General features: G+C 36.7%; 1 protein-coding gene across 1 annotated transcript in view; it reads right to left on the reverse strand.

Annotated features, from left to right (window-relative positions):
* Positions 1-13,403, reverse strand: part of kalrna (kalirin RhoGEF kinase a) — a 203,067-nt gene that overhangs the window by 98,422 nt on the left and 91,242 nt on the right. The window contains exons 26-31 of the mRNA XM_079822059.1: positions 10,267-10,359; positions 10,048-10,159; positions 9,462-9,652; positions 6,010-6,111; positions 5,702-5,844; positions 3,295-3,397 (exon numbers count right to left, since the gene is read on the reverse strand). Of these exons, the coding sequence (XP_079678185.1) occupies positions 3,295-3,397; positions 5,702-5,844; positions 6,010-6,111; positions 9,462-9,652; positions 10,048-10,159; positions 10,267-10,359 (744 nt within the window). The remainder of the gene's footprint in view (positions 1-3,294; positions 3,398-5,701; positions 5,845-6,009; positions 6,112-9,461; positions 9,653-10,047; positions 10,160-10,266; positions 10,360-13,403) is intronic.

The raw sequence follows: 13,403 nt of genomic DNA on the forward strand, positions 1-13,403 counted from the left end.
TCTTATTCAGGACTACTAAATAAAACATAACTTGCATCCCCCGGCTCTTAATGCACCGGGTTTCCTCCTGGAGCATCAGTGAATGTTTGGACCTTTTTTAATAGTTGTGTTTGAGTCCCTCAATCATCCTCAGTGTGAAAAGATGGACCTCAAAATCATACAGTCCCTGCTGGAAAGGGTTCAAATATGCAAAATATGCTGGAAAACTGAAGAATTTGCACGACGTGAAGGATTTTTTTGAAAGAACATTGAGCAGTTTAACTGCTCAGGACGAAAAAGGACTCATGAACAACCATCACAAAATAAAACAAACAACCAGCCGTGGATCATCCAGGTAACGACAGTGTTAAGAATCAAGGGTTCATAAACTTTTGATTTTATAAATTCAGCTATTTTTTATTTTTTTGTCTTGTGGACTATATGAAAACATCTTTTATGAAAAATATCTTATTCAGGACAGTACTAAATAACAAAAAGAACATGTATTTGTAAAGTCCCAGTTATTTTGTTAAAATTATTCAGATTTTCACAGATTCTGCAAGGGGTTCACAAACTTTCAAGCAGCACTGTATATACAAATGTATATTTTGCTATTCAACAACTCAAATTGTTTCTACAGAGCCCCTAAAGACACATGAAAAAAAAAATCTATAGGGAACACAATACTTCTGCGAGTGAACACAATGGCTGAATACGAAATCGCATGCTTCCCTACTATATAGTAGGTAAAAACAGTATGTGACAAAAGAAGTATGTCTGAATTCACAGTATTCATAAAAGAGTAGGCAAAAATTACCCGGATGAGCTACTTCTTCCAGTGAAATTCTGAAGTGTACATACGATGGACACTTTACTATCCCATGAGGCCAAGAGAGACGATTTGTGAATGGCGGTGAAGAGACACAACTGTCACATGACAATGACATGCCGAATGTAGTACGTCCGGATTACATTTATACTACACACATTCATACTATATAGAACAAACTTTTTAGCAGTCATGAAGTAATTACTTATTCAAAATAAGTACCTACTAAAAAGAGTTTGTGATTTCAGACACAGCCATTGTTTCTTGGGGTAGTGCAGTAGTTTTGAGAGCAAACGGAGTGTTTCTCAACGTTCTGTGAGGGTTGTTGGAGGAAAGCAATACAGTTGGTCAATTCTGACTACGAACAGCCAAGGTGTGGCTTTTTTGTGTGACCACTTACACAATTTTTTTTAAAAGATTGAATTTCTAAAAAAACCCCACATTTTTACCCACTCAGACTGAGGAAACCATTAAACCAAACAGTCTAGGAGGGTTAAAGGGGAAGAGAGAGTTTTAGCATGCTGGCCGCCTAAAACTAAACTAAAAAAAGAATAAATAAACTCACTTGTCAACAACAATAACCAGCTAGTTGTTTTTTGGATGACTCAAGTAGTCAGCCATCATGAACATCCCAAAACACCTTACACTGCATAAAGACTCCACTGGCTCATTATAAAGTAGTGTCACCCAGACACCACTAAAGCATACAAATGTTCTGCTTTCTCTCACAAAAGTGCAGAGCATTGACAACATTCAATCAGAGCCGAGTACGTGCATCACACAGAGTACTGAAGGAAATGATACGCCTTCAAACAGAGTCAAGAGTTGGTAAAACTCACTCAAAAACATGTTCTCCTCAAGCAAGTCACAGTGATGTGGTCATCTCCAAACCAAACAAACCTCACAGCACAAACACGCACAACTCATAAAACACAACAAGCCATTACGAAACGGCCTAGAACACCAGCACAAATGTGTTGTTAGGAGGACACGTGTTAAATGTGTCTTACTTTGATTTGATAGGGCGCCTCATAGTTCCTATGAGGACAGAATCCAGCACACAGTTTGAAGAGACTTTTCATGGCTGTACATGACTGTCTAACACATCTGTTTACTGCTCATGACCGCTGTACTCATCATCTGTGCTGGAGCATGACAGCCCCTGCTCTTTAACTAAAGCAGGGAAACCCTGTGTGACATACACCTGTCAATCACTGATCACCTGACTCTTCTCTGGGTGGAGTCTGGGGTTTGGGTCTGATTTTTAGTAGAAAGATCTGCATCTGTCTGAATTCTAGTATACTTCTCATACTACTTTTACCACATCTTTCTATGGCAGAAATAGTAAGAGTAGTACTAGTATGTTGTTCTGAATTCAGGAATTTGGAACTGCATACTAGCATACTACTCTTTTTATTATTATTACCATATATATTAAATTATTACCATTATTATTAAATATATAATAGTATTCTAGTATGCAGTTCCAAATTCAGCAATAGTGTGCAACAGTTGTGTTGTGGATGTAACAAATAAATAAATAAATAAATCTTATAAACCTAAGACTTTTGTGAGCTCTGTGGTTGTTAATCGATGGTATATGCTTTTGTTGAAGCCAACTGTTTGCATTATTTGTTACTTATTTGTTTTTAAATAATAATGTTAAATGGCAGGATTTGTGGTGAAAACTACATTACCCATAATGCTGTGCAGAAAATTCCAGCAATCAGAGAGTCGCAGCCTCGCTATGAACTTAAAATACATTGTTTCTATAGATAATAATCAACAACTTTAAATTAATACTTTTATACATCTCCTTCGCAATGCTTCATGGGATTGTAATTCTTCCCATCATTAAAGCCATTATGTAGCCAAATCTTGTACCTTTGTCTTCTTTTCTGATTTTCAAATACTTTTTTGCTTTAAATAAAATGTTATTAATGAAATGTGCGTAATGTTGTATAGCTCTTTGGCTTGGTTCATGGCTTTAACAAAGAATTTTTAAAATCCCTATAGTTAAAATGAATGGAAAAAAATACTTCCGGTGAGTGGCCACTAATGGACTCTATTGGCTTTCACTGAAATGTTTAGAATATCATACTTATTTAATGCTCACACTATTTGTACTGTATACATTATATATATATATATATATATATATATATATATATATATATATATATATATATATATATATATATATATATATATATATATATATATATATATATATATATATATATATATATATATATATCATGTATATATATATATACAGTATAATGTGCACAGTGTGCAAATTTGCATCTAAAGAATACCTAAATGACTCAAGGTTTGGCTAGTTATCATGGCTCCTTCAGCACTTGATGGTAAATGTTCCCCAGAGTGCCGTATTTGATGTCTCAGATCAGTATAGTCAGTAATGACTCCAATGACTACAGAGAGAGCAGCTCCAGAGGTCAGAGGGCAGATCTGTGTGATTGTACCTTGTCACTGTCCACAGTGTTCTGTGAGGTTCTAGATGCGATGGAGATGGTGTCCGGCTGACTGCTGCCATCTCCCTGACTGTCAGCATCCTCTCCAGTGTCCCTGCAACCAAACACACAAATAAAAATCCCTGTTAGGCATGTGCCCAAAGTTGAATACTTAATTCGGAAAGGATGGATAATGATAATGTTCGTTAGATACAATCACTCCTTTTTCTTGCTGGATAACAGGTGAGCCAGATGTCATAAGATATTTTAAAACGACAGTGTAATAGTGAATGTGTAAAGTGAGTGAGTGTAAACTCAATGAGCCCTATCATACACCCGGCGCAATGTGACGCCAGGCAAGTTTGCAAGTGTTTTTTGCTAGTTTCAGCCGACGCAGTTATCATTTTCACGTCCAGCACCATGTTGTTTAAATAGTAAATGCCATCTGTTCACCCATGGGTGTGCTGGTCTGAAAACGAGGTGTGATCAGGAGCATTGTTGGCGCGTTGCTATTTTGAGGAACTGAAAACGACTGCACCATTGACCAATAAAAACCTGATCTAAAGTCAATAGCGCAGTATTTTTTGTGTTATTCAAAGGGCGCGTTAGTAATATGCACCAATAGGAGTGTCTATTTACACCAAGTGCAAATTGTTTTGTTTGCAAGCGTTATTCGCACCAGCTCCGCCTAACAATGCCTGTTTGGAAAAAACAAGATAAAAAAATAACAGGTGTATTTCAACGTTTTCAGTGGCGTAGTCAGTAAAGTGTAAGGCTTAAGGATATAGGTTTTGACGCGATCGATCCGGGTTGGAATCCGCCTTTTGCTGAGCTCACTCTTCTCCCTTTTCCCACAACATATCACATGGGAAAGGCATTTACTTTCAATAAAAATTCAGAAAATGGTCTACAAATGGAAATAAGGTGCCTAACGAAATGTTTAGGGAGGGCTTTTATCGTTCCATTAAGGCGGCATCCATTTAATAATTTTAATAAATGTAATCATTTACGCTCTACGTTATTATTGCATCCTGTTAATGTACAACAATACTGAGGTGCAAATAGTATGTATCTGTCAAAATAAAATATAAAAATAGCATGTAATTACTATTTACACATATTGCAAAGAACTGCTACTTTTACATAGTGTAAATAGAATATATCACTATTTTCACTTAGTGTCAATAGCCACTGCTTTAAATATTACAAATAAAAGGATTCTAATGTAAAAGATTATTATTCTGTACATAAATATAAAAATGCCTACATGTCATAATGGATAGTCATTGCATGTATCAGAACTACCTATTTGCAGTAATGACGAATTAAATTGACTACTTATTTAACTAATTGTGGCAATACACACGTGTATTTAAACTGACTCATCAGGTTGAGGGTGTCTATATTCTGCCATGTAAATAGTGAATCTGCCATGGCGCGAGCTCAACTGGCTTTTAAAGGCAATGGAAGATGAGACTCTGATTGGTTTATTGCACGTTACGGCCAAAACATGACCATGACTCATTAAAAGACTAGGTACAACCCTTTTTAGACGATGCATCAGGTGTGGCGACCATTTTTCCCATCATTAAACTAGCAAAAGTGGATTTGGACACGATAAGCGCACTTTAGACCATACGCTTCAGACCAAGTGCTCAGAACGTTAAAATAGGGCTCAATGAATGAAACAAAACAATAGCAACTACTTTTATGTTTTTGGCGAGTTGGTGGCTAATTTGTATGAATTCATTCAATCTTATTTGCAAAAAAAATCTTTAAAATCTTACATTTATATACAAATCATATCGTACAGATTCATACGAAAGTTGTAAGAGTTGAGTTGCTTATACAAATAGTTGTGTTGCAGAATTAATTTTTTTAATAAAATGTAAAAACTTGATCAATTATACAAGGCATATTTGCTATATGTTAATGAGGAATGTAATGTTTTCGGACAAACTTTCTGATTTAAGCCTCACCCATATCTGGTTTTATCCAGATATAGACATGAATAATTGTGCCTTTGCAATAGATACAGTTACAGATATTTGCTTCACTGCAAACTATTAGTCCCTATGTACAAATTTTAACAAGCAAATGCAGTTCGCATGAAGAGAGACAATCTGGCAAACATTTTCGAATGAACACAAGCCTCATGCATTGTTATGCACACATGCTTATGAATATTCATGGCTGTAGTGTTTTGTTTCAGTCTTTCCACAGATTTGCATTTACATTTAGTCACATGGCAGATGCTTTTATCCAAAGTGACATACAAATGATTTGATAACAACAAACAAAGCAGAATCTACAAATAAAAGATCTTTTGAGAATCATTGTGAGAGCTGAGATTATGATTATATGAATGAATTTGTGTTTCATTTTTAGGACTGGTGTACCATAGTACAGTATGTCTGACCTCTTGCTGTTGTTGCGGGGTTTGGCTGGTGTTTTGGGCATGTGGATCGGTTCCTTTAGCGCCCCCTTCAGGTGAATGATTCTCTCCTGGATGACCTCTCGGATGTTTTTGATCCATTCTTGCTTCACCTCAATACTGGACGCCTGAAACAGTCACAGTCATGCACATTTAAAACACAAGACCCGCGTTTGAAATGTAGGACCCCATTTATCAAAATCTGTGAGCAATTTCACTGATTGAAACATGTTTACAAATACTTACTACTCTAAAATTAATTGATTAATAATAAAACGGAGAGCATGATGTACCTTGAGAACAGTCTTGTTGTCAGATGAGGGTGTGCGTCCCACCCACAGGGCAAATTTACACGGGTCTCCCTCCACATGTTCTGTCACACCCAATTCAGATGTCTGCAAACACATAAAAACCAGAACATCACAAACAGATTTTTAAATCAATTCAGTACTGATGAAAATGTGTTTAAGAGCATAAAAGTACAGAGTTTTTAGGAGTGAGATAACCTAAGAGTGAACTTAACTGAAAGCAGAATTCTAGCCAAATTGTAAGCATTTCCTTAGTAAATCTTAAGTAGAAGCTTAAATAGTGTTTGTGAGACAATTCCAGATGACCGGAAGAAAACCAAAGGCACATCTGGCTCTGTTCACAGGCATATTGAACACAGTGAGAGGGGTGACAAACGCCCCATCTGGTCCGCACACCTGCGCTGGCTGCTTCCAGGTATGTGTGGAAACACTTAACAGAGTTACACAATGTGGTAAAACAGATGGGAAATGTAAAACTCAGACTTAACTGTGTTCATGTGTGCACTACCTGACCTTCCCATGGGGCTTTCCTTTCGTTTATGTCATTGAAATGATCCGAAGAGGGACTCTTTTTTCCTTTTTTTCTGTTGTCCTGCTCAGCTCAGATTTGGTCTGATTGCACTGGCTATATTTTCATTGATCCCATCATTTTCATTTTATTAAATTTTTATTTTATTATTTTAATATTTATTATATTTACTACATAACTTACTAATATAAAACCTGAAGTTTTTTTTTTTTTTTAATAATAGCTATAATGTTACATCATGACAATTTAGCTATTAATTCACAAATTAATTATTATTAGGGATGTCAAAAGATTAATCGCGATTAATCGCATCCAAAATAAAAGTTTGTGTTTACATAATATATGTGTGTGTACTCTGTTAATTATTATTTATATATAAATACACACACAAGCATGTATATATTTAAGAAAAAAAATATTTTTATAAATAAAACATTATTTATATATATTAGAGATTATATAAATGTATATACAGTATATACATGCAAATATTTCTTAAATATATACATGAATGTGTGTGTATTTATATATAAATAATAATTAACAGAGTACACACACATATATTATGTAAACACAAACTTTTATTTTGGATGCGATTAATCTATTGACAGCCCTAATTATTATTATTTAAACATAGTTTTGAAGACAAAAAAAGGCATTTGTTCATAGTTTTAAACCCATTTAAAAAAATGCTTCAAATCATTTGGACAATTTCAACAAAACCTCATGCTTACGGCATATTTGCAACAACAATGTTTAATAAACAACAGAGTACCAAATGTCTCAAATATTTTGGGGTCATTATGTTTGTTTGTTTTTTATTAAAGAAATAAATAATTTTATTCAGTAAGGATGCATTAAATCGATTGCAAGTGTAATTAAAGACTTTTACAATATTACAAAAAGATTTCCATTTCAAACAAATGCTGTTCTTTTGAACTTCCTATTAATCAAAGAATCCTAAAAATGTGTCATGGTTTCAACAAAATTATGTTTTCAACATTGATAATAATCAGAAATGTTTCTTGAGCAGCAAATCGTCATATTTGAATGATTTCTAGAGGATCACATGGCACGTGATTACGTCACTGGAGTAATGATGGTGAAAATTCAGCTTTGCATCACATGATTAAATTGCATTTTAAAATATATTCAAATAGAGAACCGTTCAATTGTAATAATATCTCACAACATTACTAATCTTACTGGATTTCTGACCAAGTAAATGCAGCCTTGGTGAGCAAACTTTAGGAGACTTTAAAACATTAAAGGGGGCTTATTATGCCCCTTTCCACAATATGTAATATAAGTATCTGGTGTCCCCAGAATGTGTCTGTGACGATTCAGTTCAAAATACACCACATATCATGTATTACAGCTTGTTAAATTTGTTTAGCCAAAATGTCAGAAATTGTCAGTCACGGTGTTCAGCCTTACATGTTCAAACCGGAGTCGGACACTGATGGAGAGACTCAGGAAGAAGTTACAACTTTTAGAATGAAACTGGACGATTCTGAATGGTTAGTGGATAAATTTATGAAGTTGTTGTGAAGTTAAGTTGATTCAACTCAGCATGTGCCGTCATGTTAATCTAAAAATCTTTCAGAAACAATTTTCGTGCAAATCCAGTGTTGAACTGACCCTTGTTTGTGAAGCAGTCTGGCATAAAATTGATTTGCGCCAATATATAACACTTTAAAGGGTAACTCAACCCCTGATCAGAGCCTAACTCCACCCACTGGCAATATTTGAAAAATGCTGGAAAAGTGGGCAGAGCCCAGCGGAGACATAGGGGACGAATCAGCAGTTTGGATCGCCAAATTTCAGCAGTTTGGCGGTTTGACACGCGATCCGAATCATGATTCGACTCACTGATTCATAACGCTTCGAAGCTTCATGATTCCGTGTTTTGAAATCGTCATCACTATATAAGTCGTTTTTAGGGTTTTTTTGCGCACAAAAACTATTCTCGCCGATTCATAAAGTTATTTTAGAACCACTGTAGTGAGATGGACTTTGTAACAACGTCTTTAGTACCTTTTAAGGGTCTTGAGAGTGAACCGTGCATTGTGCCAATGGAGGCCTTTCAGAGCCATCAAATTTCAACTAAAATATCTTCATTTGTGTTCTGAATATGAACGGAGGTCTTACGGGTGTCGAACGACATGAGGGTAAGTAATTAATGACAGAATTTTCATTTTTGGGTGAACTAATCCTTTAAGAGGGCAGCACTCAGACGTTTTTACACCATATATTGTAGAATTAAAACACGTTATACCCAAATGTCAAAACATTTACTTGAATCAATGAACAGCACTAATAAAGCCCCAGTCTTGCAGATCATTAACTAAAAAAAGTAGTTTTAGGGTTTAGTTACCCTTTAAAGACTTTCTTTGGCATATTTCCTTCAAAAATGAAATTCAACCACAGTGTCTTCAGTGGCTATTGAGACTTTATGTTTGTTGGTACATCCAATAACTGAACAATTGTAATGTTTTTTTGTTGTTTTTTTGCACAGACATTGTATATCTGAGTGTAGCGGCACACTCTCGGATCTAGCGGATCTATGATAATAGGGCAGATCGTCACCAGTCATGGGCGGGGCTTACGCAAGAGTAGGGGGAAATCTGGAACCGCTCGTTTGAAGAGACTGTTTATGATTTATGGGGATTATAAAAAAAGGAGTGGGGTGGATTTTTACCATTATAGGCTGGTTGTTTACACACTCTGTGGTCACACATCTGTGTTCAAACACTTATAAAAGTGAATTTTGCATAATAGGTCTCCTTTAAATCATCGTACCAACCCCAAACTTTTTAATTGTAGTATATATGATGAATGGATGTAAAATGCAGTGACATTGCAGCATTGACGTGTGTGTGTGTGGAAGGAGTTATTTAACCAATACCAGTAGTTTGTTCTTGTAGATGTATTTGGATCGTCCCGCAGAGTCTTTGATCTCTTTGCTGAAGACGAGGGAGATCTCGAAGAGGAAGAGGTGGCGGTCTCGTCCCTTACGGATCAGTGATTTGGGGTCCCACACCTGGAAGGTGTCCTGCAGGATGAGTTCACCCTGAACATCCAGATTTTCATCAAAACCTGATGTGGGACAGAGGGCAGAAACATGTGAGAGGTTGAAGGCTTATTTAAGCATATCAGTAGAAAGGACAAATAAGTGTGTGTGTGTGTGTGTGTTCATGTTTTTCTATCCCGGTGGGGACTTCAACCTGAATGCATACAGACTCAATTCAAATCAATTTTACATTTTCTTTTGAAAATGTAAAAAAGCAGAAAGTTTTCTGTAATGGGTAGGTTTAGGTGTTGGATTAAAGTGTGTGAGAGCGTGTGTGATGCGTAGGTTTAGGTGTAGGGTTAGTGTAAGGGGAGAGAATATACAGTTTGTACAATATAAAAACCATTAAGCCTTTGGAGAGTCCCCACAAAGATAGTAAACCAGACGTGTGTGTGTGTGTGTGTGTTCAGTGGTGTTGTACCCTCCAGCATGCTGACGTGCATGGCGTCGTTGGCTCTCTTTGGCACACTCAGCATGACCTCCAGCCCATCTTTAATTTCACCTTTGCCTTCTTCACAGCAGGACAGCAGCTCCTGTAAGCACACATACTGTACTGCACTGTACACTACACAGCACACTCAACACCACACCTGATCTTCTCATCAGAGCAAACACTGAAAGCCTGGGAAACACACTGTACTTTGAGCAGTAGCTGGTATTTGGTGATTCTCTGCACAGGTTTGATGAGGTATGATGATATAGAGTTGGACAGACCATGTCTCTTCTGAATCTCCTGTTTGCAACAGACAAAACGTATCATCATATATAAATAAAGCATAATTCATACGCAAACTGACAGCAGCTAAAACTGTTCTCTCACTGTGGTGAATGTAACATTAACAGTGTTCAGTGACTCACTGAGTTCATCTACTGATTAATTCATAGTGCTGTTGAATATGCATGAGGTGATTTCATTTCACCATATGACTTTACCTTATTTACCCCCTGAAGTGAAAATCAAGTTTTTAATGTTGTTTATGTCTATGTGGTGTTTTTTATATGCATTCAGTTGGTGTTTTGATTATGTTTTCATGGACTTTTAGGGCGTTTTCACACCTGAAACTCCGCACCAAGGTCCGAACCAAAGTTCATGTTTGATACATTTTATGCATTCGGTTAGTTTTGGTTTGGTTTCACATTGCAATTATGCGAGCGCACTAAAGAACTTTACATGACATACTTGCATTCTGTCGTCATCATCTATGTGAATTTTTCGTTTAAAAGTGTCCATTTCAAGATTTCTATACACATATTTCTCATGTCTGTGAGGCAAGTAGCTCCTGAGTTTCGTTTTACTTATGAGACATGTTCAAGAGCAATGAAAGTGATCGCTCCTGCGCCTCCATGTCACAATTATTGTCTGCTATAGCCTATTTGCTTCTTATTTATTAAATCCAGGCAATTGGCTGATGAAACACTGATTAAAATTAAGATACAATTTAAACAAAACAAAATTCACTTTAAAGAAAGGCTTTCTTTCTTTAGAAAAGAAAGCCAAACTTAATGAAGTGGTCATAATCATTTCTGACCTTCTGTCTTCTGACATACTGCGCATCTTTACACTTTTCATAATCAATATAGCCTAGATGAAATTTAAAAATAACATTAAAATATTTAAACATAAACAGGAACTTCCTGTAAATGGCCTGAAAGTCCGAACCATACAGAAAATGCTTTCACACTAGAAACGAACCAAACCTTTGTTCAGTTTGATCCGGACCGAGACTACCTCTTTTCATCTGACCAAATTTCGTCTGTTTGGTCCGGACCGTGGTCCGAGGGAGGTTTCACACCTGTAATTTTGATATGGACCAAACAGAAAAGTCCAAAAATCCAGACCAAACAAGGTAGGTGTCAAAGGGCCCTAAGACAAACTATGTGAAAATGCATAAGTCAACACGACTGCTGAGTATTTTCTCCTTAAAACTGCAGTGAACCAAAGACCGTTTCAAAAACACGGTTTGAAATTGACAGTGTTTATGGCATCATTAACTGCCTTGTAACCAATCCCGTCACGAGGGGGCAGAGCTTTAGCATATCGTTAACTATGCTGTGAAGCAGGGAGTCTCAAGAGAAGCCAGGTTATCCTGGTATATTTTTCTGTTGTTATGAACAATCGTGTATATTTAGCAATATAGAGAGTGAATTATGTATATGATGTATATTGTGATGTTATGATGAACTATATGCCTTTCTCCACTGACGTTCTGTGCTGTTCAAAGTGCTTCTAAGGATACTGATTTTTAGAAAGCAGACTGAGATGGAGAACGGGAACATGGTTTGTGTAACATTATCAATACATTATTAGCTCTTAGCAAGCAAAAGGCTAATCACATTAATTACGGTTTTGTGTCTAGCATTGTAAAGAGCGATACCATTGTGTAGCGTTTACTACAGTAAAGTTGACCGAGTGGATCTCTGAGCTGGTGTGAGTGAGTAGAGGTGGGGCTAATTTGAATTTTCAAGGATCCGCATATACTAAATGAAGTAAGGCTGTAGAGTTACATTCAAGCTATTTTAAAGCATGTATATTTTTTCACGCAGGATTTTTTTTTTTTAATATGTCATTTTGGTGATCAAAGTTGAGTTTTAAGGGATAAAATTATTGACTACAGGGGGACTTTAAATAATTATTATTTTTTAATTGCTGAAGATAAAAAAAATCACAAACCACTGATAATTTGAACAGAAATGCAAGCATAGGCTACTGCATAGGGATGCACCGAATCCAGGATTCGGGTTCGGATTCGGCCGAATATTGGGCTTTTTGACAGGGTTCGGTTTCTGCCGAACCTCATAATTTTTTTCCACCGAACCCAAACCCTAGGCTTGCACTACGCGCGCCCCGCTGGTCGAACATAATGACACCGCCGTTGAAAGTGAAAATGGAACTCATGAACAGAAAACGTGGCATTAGCTACTTTAAGTCAAAAGAAGGCGATTCAAGTTGAGCTACATGTTCAATTTGCAATGCCGATTTGTCTCGTGATGACAAGGTCCCTAAACAACAGCCGCTGTTAAAAAATTTGCGTATGACACATCCGAGAGAATACGAGTTGAGCATGAGGGAATCTACAGACAGCAGCCAAAATGTATTTTATTTTACCGTGCAAACAGCCGCATATAGACCAGATAAAATATAAATAAAAAGAATAAAATACATAGACCTACACTAAATATTTTTCACTTAAATAATTACCAAATTAAGATGACAAAACGAAAATGCACTGAATCCGTAAGCTTTGAAGAACCGGAATCGTTTTTTGTTTTGTTTTGTTTTTTGTCAAATAAAAATAGAAGGCCTAGGCTACCTCAATCCACACCTTGTATGTTTTTTGTTTGTTTTTTAAGCAACATGTCTAGTGATGTGGGTTAGTCTGTAGCGCAGCCTGTTGACAGTTAAACCCGCGTCAGAAAACAACCTCAATCCTTCTGTCTCCGCAGCGCGTGAGCCTCGGCTGACAGCGCGTACGCGCACCTCCTGCGCTCTACGTTGTGCTATTCTTTGAAACGACAGAGGACGACTCGGGGTAATTTTTCTATAAACCATCAGGAAACAGCGGCGAGAAGAACATAGGCTACGCAACAATGTTTACTTTAGTAAACTTGACCAGAACCACACTATTAAAAGCCTTAAACAAGGCTTCAGATGGCACTGATGTCCAGGGAATACAGAGATAACGCCTCGCTAGAGTGGCCAGCCTTGGGAAGCGCCGTTCATTTGCTTTCCACCAGTCAGGAGCTTGAACTGCTGCTGTAGTTTTCTTTTGAAATGGT

Source organism: Gobio gobio (assembly GCF_949357685.1).
Source record: "Gobio gobio genome assembly, chromosome: 7".
NCBI lineage: Eukaryota > Metazoa > Chordata > Actinopteri > Cypriniformes > Gobionidae > Gobio > Gobio gobio.